Genomic DNA, 24,759 nt, shown 5'->3' with positions numbered 1-24,759 from the left:
TGACCCACAGGATGACATGAGGATTAAAGGATTATTCTGGTGATATATTATTCTAAACAGGTCATAAGAAAAGACCCACCTGACAATTAATGTATCCTACTAACAAACATTGTGTAGGTACTTATACATTAAAAATGACTTTTAAACGTAGATATGTTTTGTGTAACAACTTGTTTAGTCTTGTAATGAAAGATGCTCTACAAATAAAGATGATCATTATTCATTAAATGCAACATTTTCACTGAGAGTGAAACTGACCAGGAGCAGTAGTAAAACAGTGTAATCTCACCTCTGACCAGTAGGTGGCACTGTGTTTCTATCTCCTGTCCCATCAGAACCCACACCCCATCCTCTCTCTCTCTCTCTCTCTCTCTCTCTCTCTCTTGCTCTCTCACTGACCAAGAATCCAATTAGTGGTCAGTCTGGGGGGATTTCACTGTGAATCCTCCACCAGCCTGGCATCAGAGATCTCTGAGACTCACACACACACACACACACACACACACACACACACACACACACACACACACACACACACACACACACACACACACACACCCAGACACACTTACAGGGACACATTCACTCCAACACACAGTGACACACAAACGCAGGCTGACAAACACACAGCCCTACCTTCATCAGCAGCAGGCAGTTGGCCATGGAGTACATGACCCGGCTGAGACGAGACCTCCACAGCTTCAGAGACGCTACAGTCAGGAAGAGGAGAAGAAGACAGTCAGGGACGGGGGGGATTCATTTCTCTGAGTGACTTCCTATTTTCATTCCACATGATTTTTTTCTCTGGTAACACCGTCCTTTTCCCCATGTGTCCACCCATCGCCCTCATCCCTCTCATTACCCCACCTTCCCCTCCTCCCCCTCTACGCCAGGGTTTATTTTAAGGCGAGGTAGTGAGGAAGGAAGACACTGCGGCACACTCGGCTTTCTTTTCCTCTCAGACAGTGCACCTTGTGGAGGAGCCTGTGTACGCTGCCTATTACTATTCACTGCTGCACACGTGTGTCTGTGTGTGCGCTGGGGAGTGGAGCTAATCACTCAGTAGGGGTCTGATGTGTGGAGGCAAGGCCCTGTGTTATTGACTTGACTGTCGACTGTCTGCGTGGGTAGAGAGAGGAGAGGCAGAGGACACAGCTATTGCACTGCTTTTAGGAGGCGAGAAACTGGCAGAATGGGTGCACCCTCACATATGCATTAGTACATGCATCAGCCAATCAGAAGCAGGCGTCTTCGTACTTTTAGCTCAACTTCACTAATTAGCTGCTTGTTGTTCATTTTTGTAAACTGATAAACAGATGTTGAAAAGTTGTTAGCATAAACTTACAAACATAAGACTTCCTAAACATTTCAGATGGAGGCGTCCGCTTATTTCCCTGGCACACTTCAGCAGATGGGAGTGGATTGGATGGGATTGATCAGTATCGATCTGCTTAGTGTGAAGGGCTGGAAAGACCATTTGATATTCAGCACGAGTACCGAAGCAGTGAGGTGCTAAACACTTTTAGAGCACCGCATTGGTGCGTTTGTGTGGCTGAGTATGTGTGTGTATGTGGCCGAGGTATGCTGCAGTCCTGCACCAGGTGTGCCTCTGCCTCAGTGCTGGTGTGTGTGTGTGTGTGTGTGTGTGTGTGTGTGTGTGTGTGTGTGTGTGTGTGTGTGTGTGTGTGTGTGTGTGTGTGTGTGTGTGTTACCCACCGGGCCCATGACCTCACTCTCCTCCCACAGTGTGATGCAGTCTGGGACCGCGGCCAGGTCTGTAGCCAAATGTCTGTTTGTGTGTGTCTGTGTGTACATGTGTGTGTGCCTGTGTGTAGATGTGTGTAGATGTGTGTGTGCCCTTACCTTGCCTGTTCTCCTGTGTTAAGGTGATCATGCTGCCATCCTCAGCCAAACCTTTCTCCAAGTTCTCCAGAATCTGTTAAGGAGGGGTGAAATTCTAACTTCAGTGGGGTAAGTTGGTTCGCTGCCAGCACTGAAGGCTTTTTGTGTGTGTATTAAAATCTGCATATTCAATAACTCTAAAATCCAGCCATATTTGGATGTTTACACAGGTGGGCTTAAGGATTTGTACGGCTAATGTGCTTTTCTGTGGGTGTGTGGTTTTATTGTGTGAATACTACAGAGTATGCATATCTTTATGTTCATCCAGAGGCGGTGTGTGTGTGTGTGTGTGTGTGTGTGTGTGTGTGTGTGTGTCTACTAACAGCCAGGCAGACGGTTTTGAGGTTGTGCAGGCGGTCCAGAGCCTCCTGGGGTTTGGCCAGGTACTGGGGAAGCTCGGCATGCAGCAGCCGCATGGAGAACGGCACCATGGAGCCTGGACGGGAGGGAGGAAGGAAGGAAGGAGGGGAGACGAGGGGAAAACAGGAGATGGAGGGAGAAAATGTGTGAGGAAAAAATAAGAAACAGGGTGGGATGAGGACATAGCAGGAAAGAGAGAAAAAAGAGGGAAGGCAGAGAGAGACAGAGCGCGAGATGAGAATATAAACCCATCCACCCACACACAGACTGCACACAGCCCTGGAGGCAGGAACCTACAGATGGCATTGAGCTACGTATGGCTGCTTATTAAACCCTCTCATCTCTCTGTGTGTGTGCTGCACAGCTCCATCACTCATCTCTGCCTCATCCCTCTGTCTCTCTCTGCCTCTACATCATTCACACCGTCTCACACACACACACACACACACACATCCCTGAGGAAGTGCCTATATTCAGGTGAGTCCCCGGGCTTTGATCAGGGTCCCTTTGATATTGTCATCAGATCTGAGGCTCAGCTAGCTGGTCCATCGTTGGCTGCTGCTTCTGACAATCTATGTATCTCAGTTTCTATCTGCGTGTGCTTTCTACCTTACCCATCTACAGTAGCACAATATTCTGTCCTTTCCCTCTACTAATCCCAGCGTTGGTTATGACTGTACATGGGTTTACTGACCATGGTGTCCTCAACTGATTTTCTCTTCTGTCTCTTCAGTCATTTTCATCAGAATTTAATTAACATAATTCAGTAATACTTTTGGATGTTCTGATGAGTCACTGCTCATATTATTCAGTATCTATGTGGAGCTAAAGCAGCTCATTTGAAAGGAATCACCTTGATCAGGAGTAAAGGCCAGTACAGCCAAATGTATTTTTTTTGTATTCTAAGTTTGACTTTGGTGCACTTTGATATGCTAATCATCATCAGTGTCTGAAACTACCCCGGTAAGACAGTTCTTACATTGAGGAGTAGACAGAGTGTCCAAACAGAGCAAGCTATCGTTTAACCGATTTGTACCATCCACTTTTATGAAACCAGACTGAAAATTACTCCACAAAAGAAACGTCTGTGTATATTCTTAGTCATCCAGCCATCTTATTAATGCTAAGTGCTTGAGAGGAGGGCAACGGGACTTTTCGTTGTTGCCTTGAGAGTATCAATAGTGAAATGGACCCGTCCTTTTCTGCTCTGTGGTCGTTGACAGTGGAGCCCAAACAATTTGAAGGTTGTTCCAGCCCAAGAGCAAGGAAATACGTATATGTAGATTGTCAGTCACGCAGGTCGCTGCAATCTTAAGTGCTTCTTTCTTTTTTTTTTGGTTTTATTCTTTTAACAACAATGACAAAAACAAGAAGTCCAGCTGCCCTCTACTGAAGCACTTGATGTGTAAACAATAAAACCAGTAAGTAGCCAGTAACAAAAGAGGTGTGGATATTAAAAATGCTTATTATTTTAGAAATAAACTGTGTTAACCCATTTTCATAGGGTTAGTCAGTTAACTGGCAGTAAGCTGGGTCAGTAGGGAAATGTAAATGGATGGTGCACGACTGTTCCTGGGCAGCCGGCCAGCTACAGAGGTATAATCATGAAGGATACTTAAAAAAGAAAATGGATAGGTATTCTTAGTAAACAGCATACACATTGTGCATTTCATACTGATTCAGTACTTTTCACAGCATGCACCATACATGCAGTTTTTTGGCAGAAGAATATTTCCCATCAGATTTACAAATAGAGCGTTGCAAAAATCGGCGTTGCAAATGTTTGATGAATAACGAAATGTATTTAACTCAGCTGCTAAACCTGAAGCATACAATAAAAAACACTAAATACAAACACTACTGTATTTATCAGCACACTCAACAGGGTGTCTTTATGATTTCATGTAAAAGATCTTTACATTCACTGGAGACATTTAAATAACCTCAGGAGATGCTCTACACGCCTGCAGGTTCTAATGTTTGAGTCCAAATTGGACTCAACTTTTCATTTGGCAAACAAATTCATAAGAGACAAACATTGATTCTTTTTCGAGCGCTCAGTCGATCCTAATTCTTGGGAGAGCGATACATGGGGCAGCCGTCTCTTAAGGCGTTCAAAGAGTGTGATCATGGGTAATAGATAGTCGATGCAAGCGTTGGACTGGAGAAATGTTCGACTTCTGATGCCAGGCTACACAACTCATGCCAGTTTGTCTGTGAGCACCTAGTAGGGCACAAAGCGTTTAATATTGAGCAATGGAAAGTCAATCGGTGCTCTCTTTAGAGGCTGTGCAGTGTAGCTTCAAGTGTTGTTTTTTTTATTTTTTGGAAGAGTGTGGGTGTGTGTGGTGATTGTGTGTGTGCAGCTGTGTCTCTGCTACTGCCTTCACTGTGGTAGCCCGAGGGGCGATGCAGATCCAAAGTAATGGGAATACATTAGAGAGCAATTCATGCAGTGTAAAAAGAGGAAAAACAAAACCAAAGAACTGCTGGAGACAAGTAGAGTAGTTGGAGCTTCTTGATGATACAGTCTGATATCAAGCTCCTGGCAGAAACTTTCCTTTGAATATTTAATAGGACAGTTGTGGTTCTTTGTGTATCTTAAAAATCGTGGGTAAAATGCAAAATCTTTTCAGAGAGCAGGCTAATAACACATTCAAAACTCACAGATAAGTGTTCAAAGCAGCTTTTCAGCACTGTCATGAACACTCTACTCAACCTACATTTGGCTGTCCAAGAGAGTTCATGGAGCAGCGTTTGGACGGACAGAATATGAAAAGAGATAGAAAGTGAGGAATGATTGTACAATGCAGTAGTTTCTATGGTAAAGTCTCTGAGCTGTGATCAATACTAAAAGTGCTCCTCCCACATAAAATGTCAATAACAGGCCAAAGAAGAGAAAATGGTGTGATTTTACACAAAGTAAATGTGTGTATATACCTCTCCTTCCAGGGTAAACAGTCGGGTAGAACTCATAGTAGAGGTCTGGTTGATCCAGGTTGCCGAAGGGTTCAAACTCCAGCTCAGCATTTTGGAAAAGGTTCAGCTTGGTGAGGAGGGCCAGCCGCACAAGCCAGAGCTGAAACCCACACAAACACACCCCTGTTTGTAAAACTTATAAAACATTTATCAAATACTTTGAGTACAAAAGCAGCAAAAACAGACAGACTGTGCAAATAATCTTATCTCATCAGGTGTGCTACATTCTGCCTGTTGTCTAAACACTTCACATATATGTGTGTAACTGTATGGAAACTACTAAGATAGCTATTTCTAAATTATGTCATTAGTCAGAATATTAAAGCATATGTATCTAACTTGGTTAATGGCAAAAACATAGACAATACACTGCTTAATAACATAATAAAATACCATCTTCTTTTTAATCTTCTATGCAATATTTATAACATAATCCAGTTTTACATTGGAGTAGAATTATTAGTATTATTATTATTATTACATATGAAACACAAAAGTATTTTTTAGCTGATAAAACATACATATAGTAGACTGTATGTGAGTGTGATTAATGTAAATGCTGTCAACAATGTAGATATCACTTTGGAAACGAGTTAAAAGCAGAGTTTGTTGGCCTCCCCTCATGTGGAAACCTGTCAGGATTAACTGCACTTGTCCCTGTTTGACTGCATCAAACTAAACATTTTGAGGTAATCTGACCCAAGTGAAAACTGTTTATATCTGGATGCTATTGGGAAAGCATGTTGTATAACTGTACTCTCTATGTATGATGTTGTAGCATTAATTAGCAGTAACATTACGGTTTTAATTATGATAAAATATCATGTTCTATCATGTGGATGGTTCTTTTTGTGCGCTGTCGATCCACAATGGAAATAAACCATTAGGCTTTAGAAAACAAGATTTTGGACCAATGGTGTGAAAATTTTAACAGAATTTTTCATTTTCAATATGCTTTTTTCAAAATGCATGTTTTAGGGATCACCTGATCTGTTGACAACCAATATTTAGAACTGATAAAAATGAAAATCTTGGTGTCAAAATGTAAAATTACACAAACTTCAATAAAACGCTTTGTTGAAACTCCTTTGACTGTTTATGTTTAATTAAAAGAAAACTTAACAATTATTCTTTAGTATTGATAGATGTTCATAGAACAGAGCAGACAGAGTTGTAAGTGGAACATAGTGGTGATTGCAGATAAAAAACATAATGACACTAATTATTTTAAAATGCTGACATCAGCCCTGTAATCATGTCACACACACAAACACCTACACACTACACTAAAACAAAAAGACAGAATTAAAATGTAAAAGTTAAACTGCTAAATCCATAGGAAGGTCATGGAAATGTAACATTTATGTTTGTTTTATAAATTAATCTGAGAAAAGTTGCATTCTCATTGCTCCATGCAGATCTGGTCTGTACCTAAAGCACTCCCTCATTCGTTCATTTAATACTCCCTGTGTAACAGACACTAAGCAGTTTATTCAGTAATGAGAATGCACCAATCATCGTTATTTTGCTGCGTCTCTGACAGCTGTACCAGCAGAAAACAGTGTGCACGCCATAGACACATTTAACTGTGGAATTTCTGCGGCCATATAGTGCATTCGTTGTCACACTCATGTACATGGAAAAGGTGAAATGAAACAGTAAACACAATACAAAACAGTGTTTTCATTTACCTCTAATTTTTGACTTTAAAGTGACGTGATATTTAAGAACTGCTTTATTAATACACCAGCTGATGTGGACGTTTCTTGTTTTGAGTTTCTTTTTTTTCTTGCACACAAAAATTGTACTCAGACAGTGTTCCTTTCAGACTAAAGTTAGGATGGAAAGTGTTGGACTGCATATTCTGTGTAGAGCTGAACCACATCTGGAGAGCACACACTGGTCCAGGATCAGCTTTTGACAGTAAATACAAGCCCAGTCACATGCTGTATCGGGGATGTGTGCCCCCCTATTAGACGATGTCATGGAAGCTCTGGTGAGCAGCATGTGACCTGACTAAAGACGCTGCTCTCTCCACTCCTGTCTTCACTGTGGGCCACCACTACACTGCTTCCTGTCATTAATACTGATGGCTGCGTTGCCAGCGGTGATTACAACGTCTAGCGGAGTTCAGGCATCAGGTGAACTGTTTACAGATCAACACCTTTGAAACTAACCCGGAGAAGACTTCAGGACAAATAGGGACACTCAAGATAAATGTAAACGATAAAGAAATAACCTTTTGATTTATTCTGTAGTACAGATCTGACCATTTTCAGACAGAAAATTTTGCATATTTTATTTTAAAATATACAGATTTCATAGCGCGACTTAAGCAGATGAGAGATGATCGAACCAGATTGATGCAAAAAGATACTCTCCTTTTCAGAATGTCCATCTACATCAAAACAAAGACATAATTTAGCTCATTGTTAACAAAATGAATAAATATGAAGATTACATTTTCAAGGATTCATTACCATGTTGGACTGCCACAGTGATTTCAGTGTTCCAGGTTTCCATTGTATTGTACTTGGAAAATTTTTACAGCAAAGCCAAAAATTTGAGTCTACTCTGTCCACAAATGAACATTGTTTTTTTTTTTTTTTTGGCTTAAATACCTTTTTGTGTTTGAAGGGGCTCAGAAAAGAGAGGGGAGAGGGAAGAGCTGCAGGATAAGGGCTGTATATTTGGAAATTCTATTTTGTTACTTTATTGTTTCCTTTACAAGATTTCTGGAAAGACAGACAGAATGTTTAATAACGTAAAACAAACTGATAAGTGGCATGAGGCAACGACATGGTCAATTAATTTAAAGTCTCGATCACAGGGGTGGCCCTCTTAATGAGCTGATGCAATCATCCATCTTCTGAATAGAACCCCACAAACACAGACAGAAAAAAACTGCAAGCAGCAACACTGAAAAACACATGAAAAGACAGCACTGCAAACAATAAAATCAATAAAGAAAACCATTTTGGACTGTCCTCTCTTACAGATGCCTGTTTTAGTGGTGGAGGATACTGAATAAAGTGTGAAATATTATCAGTGAGGATATTTCACAACACTATTCTTCAATCACATTATTGGGTCTATATTCAACTAGATGTAAAATGTATTTCATTTTCAAGTGCTGTTGAGGAATAATTACATTATTGTGTAGTACAGGACATGTATTGGCTTCAACCCTCTCTACCACCCACGAAACAAAAAGACAGACAGACAGACTGGTAGAGAGACAGAGGAATGGATGGATGAAGAGAAAGACCCTGGCGTCCTACCTGCAGCGAGTCTGTGGTGTGGGAGGTTGGCTGGCTGGCTTTGCCGTATCCCTGACCATGAGCTGTCAGCAGCCGGCCTGTCAGATCCACTGCAGCCCGCCAGTTCTTACTGCTCTGCAGGGGAGGAGAGACACGACATGTCTGAACCAACGCCACCCTGACTGACCCAGTGACCTAGAGCACACGTTCAGGAGGACGCATGACCCACAACACGCATGACCAACAACACACATGACCAACAACACACATGACCAACAACACATTAATAATTGCAAAAACAAGAAGTGAAAAGTTGTTTGAATTAACTTCTCTTGGGAAAAGCAGTGAAGTGAGAAGGACATGGTCTTGAATTTTCTGGAGATAACTCTCAGTTCAGTGTGGACACACAATAACGGGAGGATTTTAAGTACTTTACACAAGTGTCAACTCCAAACTGATATTAACGTGACATCTAATGCTGCAAAATAAGTCACAACATGTGAAATGAGGGAGGTGTGTGTAAGAACTGGTAGCCATGGAGGCTGGAGGACAAAGTACCGACACACAAAAATGTGGTCAAATGATTCTGTGCACACATGCACACACACCTAGATATTAGCAGCATCTGCTTCCACAGGAGGTGGTATGATAGGTAAGTGGGGGACAGAGGTGGGAGGGGGGTGTAGAGTCACCCCACCCCATCAACACCCATGACAAGGTCGGCTCGCCGATTGGGTCCTAAGTGCTGTGTCATTCATCACAGCCAGGGAGCTAATTAGGAGAGAGAGGGGGAGAAGGCTACTTTCTTTCCAGTCATCTTTATCACAAAACTCATCATCCTCTTCCCTCTCTTCCTCTGCTGTAGCTGTTCCCTCCATCCCATTCATCCTCCATTCATCCCTTTTTCTGCTTTGCTACCTTTCTTTTCTGCTCAGCAGTTGCCTCCATCTTGTCGTTTTCTCTTCTTTTCCTCTCCCTCCATCTCCTCCCTCCCTTTCATCCAACTCTAATTTCTACTTCCCTTCTCTTCCCGCTGTCATTGTTTCCTCATATATTCCTCCTTCCTCAGCCCATCCTCCTCTCCTCTCCTGCCCTGTGCCAGTAGCTGCGCTGCCTCTGAATCTTCATTAGGGGGGGAAATGAAGCTGAAAACGAGGAGGCAGCCTGGATGGCCAAAAGCAGCTGCAGTCACTCACACACACACACACACATATCCTGCAGTACGCTACAGTACATCGCTGCCCTGCCACAGGGCACAAGAAGAAGACAGGTGTGTGAGTGTGTGTTTCCGAGTGTCTGCGGGAGACTGGGATAAGGGGTCAGTAGAGGAAATGAGAACAGCTAGGAGTGGGCCAGTAGTGGTGTACAATAGCTGCATTCCTCAACACACACACACACACGCACGCACACACACACACACACACACACACACACACACACACACACACACACACGCACACACACACGCGCACACACACACACACACGCACACGCGCACACACACACACACACGCACACACACACACACACACACACGCGCACACGCACACACACACACACGCACACACACACACACACACACACACACGTGCACACGCACACACACACACACACACGCGCGCGCGCGCACACACACACACACGCGCGCACACACACACACACACACACACACACACACACACAAGCACGCACACACAGAGTTGAGACAGCACACAGAGGGATGAGGAGTTTCAACAGAGGATAAGCAGGATGTGAATGGAAGAAATCTGGCCCACATGTAGCGAAGGAGTGCAGAATTCAAAGTTGGCCGCAGTGGAAAGAAGAAGGAACAGCAGGAACTCTACGCCAAAAGAGTGGAAGAAGAAAGGAAGCAGCAGTGGGTAACATGGGGGACAACAAGAGATGAGGGCCAGAGGAGCTGCAGAGCACCGCTGCAAAGGAGTCAAAGTGAAAAATCCCACAAAACAGGTGAAGTGAACTTCAGCTTATGCCTTACATAACTATGCAGCATCGCTACTACGCCTAATTTTGTGCTCTGATATTATCTTCCAGCAGCCTATAATTTTAGGTCCTGAACCGAACCAAACATTACACACACAGAGGGACTGTGATTTGAGTAGAAAGCAGGGAGACTGTGTGGTTCAAGTGGCAAGGTCACAGGGTTAGTCTCCATTAAAGACGTGATGGAAGCGCCCTTGAGCAGATAATGACGGCTGTGTCTGCTTCACTGTCATCTAAAATGGTCGAACATCAGGGCTGACCCCGCTGATGAAAAAAGTGTAAGAACAATCACAGACCTGACTGTTCAAGATGCTAATCTAACATTTAGAATGTACAGGGTCTTGACTTCAGCTGTCAGCATTCATTACAGTTGCTGAAATTCCTATTTTACCTTTTCAATTTCACTCAGTCAACTTTTGTCCAGCCGTGCTTTTCCACACAAAACCAAGGTTACCAATTTGTGGTATAATTCAATGAAATAATAGACAGAACAGGAAATAATCACACTGACCTGCTCTATTGTGGTCATTGGAACTCTTCAGGTACCACCTTTACCAAAGTTCATAGCAAACCGGTAAAACAAGATGAAACACTTCAACACAACAAACAAAAAAAGCACCTCAGGTCAAAGTTAGTAGATGTGGTCCTGAGGTGACCATTTATCCACATCTGAAACACTTTAATCTAGAGCAAAGACTGACCAACCATGAACCACGCTACTGCATGTGACTAAACAGGTCAGGTGAGATTATTTCTCATTTGAGAGCATCCAGTATGCTTCATAATAGTTCGCTGGAAATTCCATCATGCATGCAAACCTTCCTGTCACTCATCAGGCTTGAATGATTCTAATTATCACAGAATGGGCAGTGGGATAACAAAAATATAGATAAACAATAGGCTGGCGGTGACTAATAATTTAGCTCAGCTCAAATACATAATCAGATTCCCCTGAAATCAAATGAGGAGACATTACCATGGTGATTAATTGCCAGTAATATTAAATGAGGGGTTGACTACACAGGCTTAGTGACAGATGTGTGCTGGGATTCTGTATGCTGTTTTGTGCTTGTAATTGAAGATGATGGGTAGTACACACCTGCCTTTGCTCCAGACAGAACAAAGACACCAGACAAAAGAAATAAAGGGAGACAAACAAGACAGAAGTAGTTAGATATGAACCCACAGGGTCACAGTGTGGTGCTCCAGAGTGTCCCTGGGGTAAGGACTCTGCTATGATTTGATATACTGATACTATGATGACTAAGATGAAAGTTAATCCAGTACCATTTATCAAGAAGATCCCCCTAAAAATATCTCACATGTAAGCAGAGCACATGCTATAACCATGTTCAGAGAAAACAACTTCATTCAATCTAATTAACAAATCTGACTTCAGTAGTATTACAGTGGTTTAGCCAGACTCCTTCATACTCACACCCACACAGAACTACGTGTGCAATGGAAATGCGCACACATTACGTCCTCTATCACTTTCTCACACACACACCAACACATATACATAATTAGTCTTGTCGCGAGTTTAAAAGGGGTGAGGCTTCTTAATTGTGTTGAAGATCGGAAGTTCAGCGCGCCTATCCTTTGGTGAGTTTTTAAAAAAATCCAGCATAACAAAGCTCGATGAACAAATGAACGCCCACTTGTTCTCTCGCCAGACCCAAAGCCTCCAGGCGAATCTAACTTTAAAAGGCTTCCTCACACCAGCTTTGGTTAACACAGGGAGTTCCAGTGCTACTTCAATTAAACCCCTGCATTTTGGATTACACAGAGGGTGTAGGAAAAAAAAAACAAAAAACCCATTAGTAATATGCTAAAAGAGAATGCCAGTCACTGCAACGGCGGCCAACATTACTTTGATGCCTCTGTAGTTGGTCTGCAGACACTTGAACCGGGGACAGATATTGCCCTCCAGCTGAAGGATGCCATGCTTGGGTACTGTACTGATATGAACTTCACACAGCAGCCATTTTGTCTCCCACAGGCAACAGTCGGACGCTTCAAACAGTATCACCGAGAGACGTCCAGACACAAAGCAGCATAATATATTTTGTGACTACACCGTGCTAGCTCATAGCCTGTAAGAGAACTCCACATAGCACTCCCTAAGATGGCTCAACACAGCTTCCAAGTTCTAAGTGATGCTCCTCTGAGTAATATCAACCACTGATTGACTAGTGGGCTACGGGATACTGTTTGATGGTTTGGTTGTCAACAATAACACCATGTTCCCATTTCCCTTTCCCTCTGAGAGAACTGCTGAAGATTGTATTAAAATGTTCTGTCAGGCCTGATCTACAACCAACCACTCTACACAGCAAGAATCCCCCAGTATGGCAAGACCGAAAGTTTTCTGAAAACTAAACTGATTGGTCATCAGTTATGATAACAATGCATTCCCTAAAGGAACTGCTGAGATCTGGGAACACAGTGAAATGCGCGCCATTAGATGATTAAATTACGTTGTTAAAACATATCTGAAGGCATAGGTGTTGTGGTATCTCTTCAGAACAGCCACATCCGAAGGCAGTACGAAATTGACTGATTTAGAGACGAGAGAAGGATTATCAACGGTCTAAAATGATAGGAACTTTCAGACAGTCTCTATTGAAGCCATTCTTTGGTACAAATGAAAAATGGCAGAAGTAGTGTAAAGAATGAAAAATAAAGGTTGAAAGAGAAGCTCTGATCATGTGCATCTGACCAACTACTGTGTGAAGTATGTGTGCCTGTTGAATTGTTGATTTTGGAAGGTGACAAATGCTTGGATGCAAAATCTGTTTACAGGTGTTACAGAATGGGTTACAAATACTGTTTGACCATGTGACAAAACATATGTGAATCCAGCCTGACTTGTGTCTCTCCTGTTAGTACGAGTTGTTTGGTATTTATCAGTTTGTATCAACAAGTGAACTAGTTTCTATGTATTTTAATAAAGCTTTCTAACCTGATTCTGATCAACAGCAAGTATTCCATATAGGGTTGTCACGATTTCAATTTTTTGAGCCACGATTATTGTGGAAGGAAATATTGCGATTTTACGATTATTCACGATTATCGACATTATGAAAGAAAAAAAAACAGTGTTTGTATTTAAATAAACTCTTTAATAATACTTAAACTTTTAAACATTTACTGTTCTTATAAAATAAAATAAATTGTTCCAACACGTCTTTGTAGTAAATAAAAGTGCAAATTGCATTACAAAACAGTCACTAACTTGAGGAACTTAAAGGCTTCTTTAGCTGCCATCATTAAAACAAAAGTTAGTGAGTAAATTCTAGTAAGTTCTAGTGAAGTGCCTCTTTGAGACTTTTATGTATTATGGAATGTTGCAATTTAATGTATGGTTGATAACGTAGTGTTTACTTTGTAAATCAAACAAAACAAAAAGACATAAAAAGAATACATTTAAAGATTTTAAAAACACTTCATTTTAAGCTTTAAATATCCTCCACAATTTTAGACAATATAACTACAGAAAAAAGGATAAATGGGAGTCTTATTTATTTTTACTAAAACGTTTATATAAACAATTCACCACTAATTTTACAACAATTAATCAAAACACCCAGATCATTTCCCAGGGAAAACTCTAGAGTCTGACAGGAGGTCCAGGCAGACAGACAGCCTCCCTGTCCTGGAGGTTACTGTCTCCTCCACTACCACTGTCAGCGGGCAGCGGGGCTTCCCGGACCACACTCCCTGCTGAGGGGACCGGGCCGACAGCATCTTCGGAGGAGGGCACGGGCTTCCGGAGCCAAAACAACCGGCGGGTCGGGAGCTCCGGTTCCCTCCTGCTCTCCCATTCCCCACCCGCCGCGGCCTGCCGCCTTCCCCTCGCCTGCGGACGCAGGAAAGCAGCCCGGCTGCGACGGGCGGGGAACGGGAGCGCAGGAGGTAACCGGAGCTCCCGACCCGCCGATTGTTTTGGCTCCGGGAGGAAACTCGGGGCGGCCCGGCCGCCGGACCGCTGACTTCGGAACCGACAGTTACCGCGCGTGTGTCGGACAGTCCCATCTTGGCAACCTCATTGCACACAGCGGCCACAATATTAGGGACACTTCGGCGGGCCGGAAACCCAGAAATTATTTTTTCTTTCTGTGCGACCCGGTACGGGCCGCAGACCGGTGGTTGGGGATCACTGCTGTAGTGTTGCCTACACACGTGCATTAGGCCTACGTCATTGCCCCCCCCCCTTATTTTTGAAAGTTGTGGAAAAAGTTGTTAGAAGCGCTGCACTGGTTGGCACTAACGCGGTGTTTGCTGTACTTTTTTTACTGGGAAATGATGATTTTACCTTGACTTGAACATACAGCGATGGATGATTGTCACGAAGATGCTGTATCATGTTGGTTGTATTCGCGCCTTTTGCTGCAACTTTGCCACGACAGGCTTTGCACGTGGGGTGCCCATCCACGAAAACCTCACCTTTAGCATCTTTTGGATACCCAAAGTGATCCCATACTGCTGATTTGAGTCGCTTTTTGGGAGGATGCAAGTCCGGAGGAGCACCCCCGTCAGCCATCCTCAATTTAGCGGTGAGTGAATTCAGTGATGCCGATTAGACAGGAGCGCGCGCACAGGCCAAGGAGCCACTCTCTCTCCACTCTCCACTCAGCGCAGCTCACGCTTCTTGCATTGCACCTCTCGCGAGGCTTTTCTACTGATAATCGTGGTTGTGAAAAATGTGACGAATATCTATTTATAATCGTGGTTATTGTAAAACCGGTTAACCTTGACAACCCTAATTCCATACAACAGTTCATTCAGGGACTCAGTTTGCAAATTGTGGATGGACACCTAATTTGGGTAATAACTTTACCATTTAGCTTTGGTATATTTGCCACTGCTTGTGGAAGCAATGACCAGTTTAACTTTAACCTGCTGGGAAAGGAAATGGATGGTAATGCTGGTTGATCGATTAACCATTGGTCTACCACTATGGTTACAGACTGAAGTACTTCAACAACTATGGATGGATTGTCATAGAGTTTTGCAGACAGTCATGGCGCCCAGATGATGGTGATCAGTGAAACCCTGACTTTTCCTTGCTACCAGCATGTTTTGTGCTAAGTAGCAAACAGTGAACATGGTAAAAATGATATCTGCTATACAACAGCATGTGAGCATGGTCACAGCTAGTAGGTTAGCATTCAGCACTGCTGTACATAAGTACAGTCCCACAGAGGGTAGCTACCATGCTAGCATGGCTGCAGACTTTTATCTATTGATCCATAATATGCTGCTATAGAGTGGTAAAGTATATGTTGTAAGTACCACATACAAACAGACAGGCATTGGAATACCACTAATGCCGCTTTTCCACTAGTGCCTACTCGGCTGGACTCTACTCCATTTGTGATGTTTTCTATTAGGATGTAGTACCTGGTACCAGGTACTATTTTAGTACATACTCAGCCGAGGTTCCAAGCGAGCTGAGTCGAGCCGATAATGTGATGTCTACAGAGTGCAGGCCATTGATTGGACAGGGAGTGACAACACACCAGACCGTGGGCGAATGAAGAGGTCGAGACTTTTCTGTCTTTGGTGGCGGACCAAAGAATACAGAGGGAGCTGGACGGTGCGACTCACAATGAGAAAGTATATCAGGAGGTCTCCGAGCGGATGGCCACCCATGGATGCGGCAGGACAATGAAGCAGTGTCGGGAGAAGCTGAAAAAGCTCAAAAGCGACTATCGGTGCATCAAAGACCACAATGGCCGGAGTGGGTCAAACCGAAGGTGTTGGAAGTGATTTAGCCAAATGGACGTGTACTGACCAGCGAGCAACAGGAGGGAGAGTGGCCTTGACTCCGCCGCTGCATTATTGAAGAACATGTTGGAGGACGGTGAGTGTTTTGTAACTCTACACACGATGAGGTGGTACTCAATTGTAATGGAAAACGACCTAAACTAAGTCGCGTAGAGTCGAGCCAAGTAGGTGCTAGTGGGAAAGCACCTTAAGAATTGGCATGTGACACTAAAACACGATTGATGCTCCATCAGTCATTGGTTACCGTGTCATTCCAGAGATGTTTGAGTTAGCAGACGAGCTGACTAAACTCCACCTGCAGCTTTACAATAGGTCTGAGCATATGGCTGCAGCCAACACAAGTCGACTAAGGTGAGAACAGCAACCACTAAGGTTTAAACATGCCCTTCAGCACTACAAACGCTGACGGTGCATTACTCAGACCTAGGCTGGTGAGTGTAACTGGTGGCAGAAATGACAGCTATGTAGAAAGGTTACCATAATGACAAGTAAAGGTTACAGCAATGATATCAAAGTGCGATACAGCAGCTGGGTCGTTGCAGTGATTATGGGGGTGTGTCTGTCTGACCCAGCCAAGGTGGGTCTATCTCTCTCTGCCTTGCACCGACACACACACACACACAAGCGCACGCACGCACGCACGCACGCACACACACACACACACACACACACATACATACATGCTGGCCTCTGGCCCAGACAGCATCACACTGTGGGAGGAAAGAGAGGTTAGAGTCTCCGGTGGGTAGTGCAGAGGGAAGGAAGTGAGAGACAGAGATGAAGGAGAAGGAGGGAAAGAGGGGCAGAGGAAGAGAGGAGGGGGGCGATTGCTAATGAGAGAGACAGATGAGGCCAGCCCAGGGTGGTGCTGAGCTAGAGACTAGCTCACTGCTGACCACACCACAGCAGGGACAAGAGAGGAGACAGAGGTCAAGGGAGAAGTAGAGGGGAGGAGAGGAGAGTCAACCACTTCATAGACTATCCAACCTCAATGAGCAACACTTTATAAAACGTACATATTCTTAACAAAAGAAGGAAAAATATACATACATTCCAGACAGATGCTGGTTTAGTAGCCCCTAAATCTGTAGTTTTGAATAAATTTTGTTTGTTAATGATCACGTTGTGGTCCCCAAATAATGAAATGTGGGACAGCGTAACATAGCACATCAAAGTCCAGCGAGGCATGAAACACGAGCAGTCTCAGTCAGATCGTTTGGAACATATGGAACACTGTCACACTTGTGGTTTGAGAAGGGATGGGCTCGAGATAAATTTGGAATGGGGTCAGGAAAACAAGGATTGGAAGTAGATGAGAGTCAGGAGAAAATGCCTACATTACAATTATTAGGGCTGTACAATAAATCTTTTCAGCATCAAAATTGTGACGTCGTCAAACTGCAGGGAGATCAACTCAAAAATATCATGATCCAACTTTTTCTGCTGCTTGACACACAGAAAACTACAGTTCTTACTTTCTCTGACCAATCGACAGAATTCAGCTACAGAAAGGATGATAGTAACTCGCAATTATCGTCACTGCAGGAGGCAATACCACACATTATTTATTATTTAATCAGCAGGGGGTATTGTTATTTGTTTTTATATTTTAGATCCTCCACAATGAAAATTTGCTTTAGTTGTAGTTTAGTGACATTTTCCTAAAGATGTAGTGAGAATATTTCTACCAATCCTCTCAGCTGTGGTACAGTATGCCTGGCAAAGGCATGTAAGTTCTAATCTACATGAAGATTCATCACAGGGAAGAACTGAGTGTGCCTCTATGTCTCTAATGGCAGCTCTCCGACAGAGACTGACTGATGTCCTCATTCACCAGATGAGGGAAGGGACCACATGGGACACACACAAAAAAAATAATACAGAGAGAGAAAGAGATAGAGAGGTGCTGCAGACTCTTCCTCTTAAATCTCTTGAGTGCATTTGCATTCTTGGTGCACATATGTGTACGTATGTATGAACGGAGGGAGCATGTGGTGGCGATGGGTGCAGTCACACTCTGGCTCTGCAGCATGACTCATTCTGCCAGCTCAGAGCAAAGCTCTGCAACACACACGCACATACAAGGATGCCACACAGCAGAATAAAGCTCTGTGAAGTGATGACCAATGTCATCTGAGGAAAAGGCCTTACACAATGATCTCAAGTGACAGCTAATATCGAAAAGCATATAATATGTATAAAGAATGTAAAAAGAAAATACAAGTTGATACTCCTCACATGTGCATACAGTCACACATAGATGCACATATTTACATAATGTACGGACAAGCATCAAGTTTGAGCAGGCTCTACTTTCAACGGCCACAACGCAGACTTCCCTGTGCTAGTATGAGAAAGTACATGCATGTATGTTCTGTTTGCTTATGCACATTCTCTCATTTTCTCAACTTTAACCTCCCCTCCCAGCCCAGCGAGCTACATCACCTACGACAGCTTTGATCTGTGAGTTTGTTTGATCTTAGAAGTTAGGAAATTTTATAATTTATTGGTAAGTAAATCATTTGAATGCAAGTAGATGGTAGTAGATGGGGAAGGCTGATGGTGTCTGAGCCATTCATCAGTGGGAGTGACTCAGTCAAAGCCATGCAAAGCTATCCTGGAGCTCCTCATTAAGGAGCTGGGCTTTTTGGATCCATAGTGGATGATGTAGTGAGTGGAGATGTTGTCCTTCAGCTGGAGGCCCTGGGTACAAGCCTCTGCATTGGCATTCATTCCCTTACTGAACTGCTCTTGAACAAGACACTGAATGTCAGTCACTGCTAAGAGAGTTTTCCTGTAGCTCATTTGGAAATTTGGAATCCCAGTAAAAACAAAATTTCCTGAAAAGATCATAAGCATCACATTAGATGGGTTTTCCTGGTCTGTAACAATGATTCTGCGCTAACATGATTATTTGCAGTAACAAGCATACAGTGTACTGCTGTCAGAGTGTCTAAGTATTTATAAAAAAAAACATCTAAAGCTTTTCCAGAGATTTGTAAAATGTGGTTTTGAATTAAATAAGAGAGAATGGGTACAGTTATGTGAGTGTGACAGTGCATAAAGTCCAGTCACAGTCCTGTGTTTCCACGCATGACTTGCAGTGATCAAGTGCTTCTGAAGACATAAAGGAACAGGAGCTGCAATTGCTTACATCAGATATATGTCTGCTGAGATATGTTTGATGTCATTTAAGAAAAGCAACTAAAAAGCAAATTTCTCATCTGTAAAAGGGTAATGAAAAAGTGGACCCTGGTAAGACATACATGGTATACAAGCTGAGCTAAATGAGTACATTAGAAATACAAAAAAACCGTAGAAGCAAACCCACATTGTACATTAAATCTAGAGAAGGAGGCTAACAGCAGACTGTTGCCAGCCAGAGCACCCTGGAGTAAATGTTAAACAACTTCATTCAACAAGGAAAAAGTAAAGGAAATCATAATACAACTTAGTTAAACACGAGAAGATCTGCATTCTACAGCTCTGAAGTCATGGAGTCACTGAGAAAAGCAGGTACATCGGCAGTAAGATGAGAAGAATTTCCACTAACACATTACATTTTGTATTCATTATGCTTGTTATTAAATCATTCCTTCCTAAATAACTTCATAACTTACTAGAAATAACTCATCTTACATGGTTATTCTTTAATTCAAATGCTGACAACACTCATTAATTTCCTTCAAATAACCAAATTATTAAGTCTGCAGAGAATCGCTACACACAGCAGTCTTCCACACTCTGAGGTAAAAAGTGTCCCTGTATCTGCTTAGGGCCAGGTGAAGCCCTCCTCTGCCTCCATATCTTCCACTCACACAAACACAGCTTTCTCTCTGGCTGCTCATTCTTTGACATCTCTGCTGTAGGCCTGCGCTACATTTCTGCCTCACCATCTCTCCTCTCCTTTCTTTTACCTCTTGCACCAGGGAGCCACCCACACCAATCAGCAGATGGCGTATGATCCTCTTACTTAGACAGACACACACACACACACACACACACACACACACACACACACACACACACACACACACACACACACACACACACACACACACACACACACACACACACACACACCATATAGAGCAAGCTGAAAGTACCATCTTGTGTGTGTGTGTGTGTGTGTGTGTGTGTGTGTGTGTGTGTATATATACACCACGTCCAGAAGGCCCTTGAAATATGCACAGCAGTCCCATGCATAATACATGGGCACAGCAGGAGAAAAGAACTTGTGAGCCGAGTGGATCTCCACCTCTCCATCTCTCAGCTCCACCCCTCCCACCCTTCTCTCCTCTTTCCCCTCTCTCCATCACAGCGTCTGCTGCTGCTGCTGCCGTGCATATGTTTTAAATAACAACTGTCTCTCAGGGTCATCTGTGGGTCAGAAATTATGATGGAGGGAATGCATGAGGGCTGGAGAGACGGACAGATAGATGGCAGGAGGAAAGCGAATGAGGTGAGACCGCACGGTCGCAAAGAAAGACACATTTTTATGCTTGGCAGACATAGTATAATATGAAGAGGAAGGAGACGAATGATTCACTGTTTCACAGTCAACTGAGACCCCAACACCCAGCACATCCAGTAGAATCACTGACTTTACAGACTGACTGTCAGAAGGTCAGTCAAGCTGCAGTCACCACAGGATGCTAAGCAGTGGTAGCTTACCAGCGGTCCTGTCATTCACTAGGGTGAACAATTCAGAGATTTCACATGGAAATTGCAATTTCAAGCAATACAACTTGGAAAATTTCCAATACAAAGTGTGGCTATTAAACAATGCTTTAACTCAGTTTTATTTAACTCAAGCAGATTACAATTTTTAGGGGTTATTTATGCTGCGGATTTAGCAATGTACACCACACAGTCAAGGTATACCTGCTGTGGCTGGACTGACACGAGCCCACTGCCATTATTTAATAGCCACACTGTGCACATTTAGCAGAACAACTGTCATGCGAATGGTTTTACAAAATTATGATGTTTTCTTTGTGTGACAATCATGTGTTAGATGGGGTCTCTACTGAACTGAGGCTTGGTTTACAAAAACTATATCGCAAATCAATTTGTACAATCTGTGAGAAAACTCACAGAAAAATCTGCTCTATCATGTACCTCCAGAAAATATGCTACTCTTAGACATGAGTGAAGCTTTTCAGCCCAACACAACACATACAAATCCACATTTTATAGACACGTTTAGCTACGAGTCATGGATTTGAGTCTAATAATTAAAATCATCTAAGTTTTGACAGACTTATTTTTAGCCTGCTGAACACAGTGAGAATGTGTGGAGTAGTTGTTTGTTGAGTGAAGACCTTGAAGGCCTGATTTTGAATAGTTTAGCACTACAGGAGTGGATCTCAACTTTTATTGTTGTTTTTAATAACACCAAGTGGTTTGTGGCATGGAACCTCCTCTTAACATACAGTCTTACTGTAAATGCAGAGAAGGTATTGATAAAACAGCTTCCTTGCAAGTCCTCTTTCTTGTTTACAACCTGTTAACAGTATTACATGACCTTCATTCACAGATAATAATAAAGTTCTTATGGAAATGCAGAATTTGAATAATAAAGATGTTGAACAGGATACTTTGGAGCCTGCAGACCTTCAGGGGAGTGTTTTTCAAGAGCTGCTACCAAGATCAAGAATGAACTGTCAAGCTAACACATTGTTTCAACTACATGGAAATTATGCAAAGACAAAATAAATTAGCGGAAATAAGCATAAAAGCTGAAATAATGACTATATCACAACATTAAAAGGCACACATTCCTGTTTTAAAATTTGATATATGAGGTTGTAATTTCACAGTGAATGTAGTTCAGAAGTGAACGTTTACAAATTAGTCCTAGGAGCTTCAGTAGAAAGCAACTGGACTTTTCTTTCAGGTTCTTGAAGACTTAAGCCCACTGCTACTATCGAATAGCCACACCGTGCACGTTTCGCAGCACGGCTGACCCAGTGTTTAAACTGTCATGTGAGTGGTTTTACAAATTCATGCTGTTCTCCTCGTGTGACAATCACGTGTTAGATGGTGTCTCGTGGTGAAGCTCCATCACGTTTTAAATCTAGTACACTGAAAATTGAACTGAAGCTTGGTTTACAAAAATTGGATTATTTTCTACTGAAGCTCCTAGGACTAAGATGACTAAGAACCTACAGAGTTAGAAACTAGTTGTATACAGAAGTACAGTAAGTGACTTACGATGAGCTGCCTGAGGCCATTGAAGGACGGCTCCACAGAGTTGGCGGTGAGGACCTGACGCTTGGTGGCTGCCTGCTCTCCCAGGAAACGAAGCATTAGGTCTTTCACAGCATCACCCTGAATCAAAAAAATGTACATTTAATATCATCTAAAGGCACGCAACAGAAATCTACAAGCACAAGACGTGACATTTACCACACTGGTATGTATTTTGAGGACCAGAGTGCTAACTGCAGGATATAAAAATATCAGACCAGGACTTGGTAGTTTCGTAATATAAACCGGACTTCGGGCAAAAAGCTTTAATGTGGACATCCCTAGGTTTAGACCAAATCACAATCAATAAAAACAAAATCTAGCCCTAAAAGGAACAGAACAACAAGCTGCAGACTGGAGAAATGGTATTTTTAATCCAGCTTTAAAGTGGATCTAATTTGCTTGCTGAAAATTGGCTCTTAGACCAAGATGATGGAAAAATCCTTGATTTTTATTCATTTATTCAAGCAGGCATTCAAACACATTCTGAGGGGATAATGAACACAATCTGAGCCGGGAGGTGGACGCACACCATAAGACTCAACTGAATAAATAAGTAAATTGATGTTTCATCAGGGTTGTTATTAAGGATAAATGTTGCTGTTGAAGGAGCTCACAGGATGTTTATTAGAAAAAAAAAGACAACAACATGACATGGTGACCCAGGAGCGATGAAGGGCATTAGTGTGTGTGATTACAGATGTCTTCACACTATAACCCTTTTAAGATCCCGGAACATTGCTGGCTTCATCAATCCGTCAACGTGATGGCATGCTAGTCACTCAGACATACAGGAGCTCACTTTCCTCTTAATGTGCCTCACTGTGTCATGGAGACCAAAATCCCCACAGTACCGGAGAGCACATGATATTCATGAGAGACTGAGAGATGTATAATACATAGTGATGCACTAACAGATTTATCTAAACTGTTAGCGACTGATCAAAGTGTCCAAATAACTCATGGCCCAGTTTATTTCTGATTCCTTAAACGCTAAAACTGAAAGCTCAGGACTCAACCTAAAGAAAGCAAACACTCTGTGAGACAGCTCACCTGTCTGAGGTGAACAAAAGTCCACAGTGTGATCTGCCATTAAATCCTGATTCATCCTTTCTATGTGTCAGGAATAACTTACAATTACACTAACTAATGAAGATCCTGCTGCTGCTTCATGCGTAAATGCATGCAGCTCTCTCCCTTTGGAGACACTTGTTGATCCTAACACGGTCTGATGCTGCAGGTCAGTGATAAACTATGGAAAATAGTTGTAAACAGCTGGAAACTAAACTTCCATTCTGTGACAGCTAACCTATCTGATGGGAACATGTAGGCTGACACAGTACCTGCCATTAGATCCTGCCCTCACTCAAAATTTTTAGTTTTTACTGTGTATTTGAATTGCATCTAGGTTTTTTTTCTATCAATTTGCCATTATAATAACAGTTCTCACCTTCCAACATTCAAATGTTCCACTAAAGCATCATTATTTTGAGGAGACATCATTGGCTCTGCCCAAGATGACCGTGATCAGCTTAAAGTACATTAGATTATTGTACTGTATTGTCTTTACAGGCCTTAACAAAAAATCAATCAAGCAACCGCAGCTGGTCCAGAACGCTGCTGCCAGAGTCCAAACTAACACCAGGAAACTGGACCAGATCACACCAGTCCACACATCACTACACTGGCTTCCTCTTAGTCAAAGGATAGAGTTCAAAATCTGACTCTTGGTTTATAAAGCATTAAATGGTCTTGGACTAAAATCCATCACAGACTTGTTTCCTATCCAGAGCCCTCAGGTCATCAGAACAGGTTTACTGTGTGTTCCCAGAACCAAACCCAAAGTGAGCAGCATTCAGTTACTACGCACCTCATCTATCGAGCAAACGTCCCAAATACCTGGGTTCTGCTAAAACAACTCATCAACTCATTTAAATCAGGCCTGAAAACATTATTATTTACTACAGGTTTCTCAGATTAATAATCTTAGTTCTTAATTATTCATTCTTGTATTTTAAAATGCATTTTTATTGGCTTTAGATCATGTTTTATTTCTAGGATTTTAATGTAATGTTTTAATTTTAATGTCTTAATATCTTGCATTTATTCTGTGATTTAATTTCGGTGTTCCTTTCTGAGTGTATTTCCGTGCCTCTGTAAAGCACCTTGCGTTGCCTTGTGTATGGATGATGATGTACAAATAAACTTGCCT

At 42.5% G+C, this 24,759-nt stretch overlaps 1 protein-coding gene across 2 annotated transcripts in view; it reads right to left on the bottom strand.

The window, feature by feature from the left end:
* trappc12 (trafficking protein particle complex subunit 12) overlaps positions 1-24,759 on the bottom strand; it is a 39,718-nt gene that overhangs the window by 9,478 nt on the left and 5,481 nt on the right. For both annotated transcript variants that reach the window (XM_023297575.3, XM_055005819.1), the window contains exons 3-8: positions 22,512-22,628; positions 8,523-8,636; positions 5,203-5,341; positions 2,226-2,338; positions 1,864-1,936; positions 637-710 (exon numbers count right to left, since the gene is read on the bottom strand). In XM_023297575.3, coding sequence (XP_023153343.1) covers positions 637-710; positions 1,864-1,936; positions 2,226-2,338; positions 5,203-5,341; positions 8,523-8,636; positions 22,512-22,628 — 630 coding nt within the window. The remainder of the gene's footprint in view (positions 1-636; positions 711-1,863; positions 1,937-2,225; positions 2,339-5,202; positions 5,342-8,522; positions 8,637-22,511; positions 22,629-24,759) is intronic.

Source organism: Amphiprion ocellaris, chromosome 20 (assembly GCF_022539595.1).
Source record: "Amphiprion ocellaris isolate individual 3 ecotype Okinawa chromosome 20, ASM2253959v1, whole genome shotgun sequence".
Classification (NCBI taxonomy): Eukaryota; Metazoa; Chordata; class Actinopteri; family Pomacentridae; genus Amphiprion; species Amphiprion ocellaris.
This window is presented reverse-complemented; position numbering and strand designations above follow the sequence as displayed.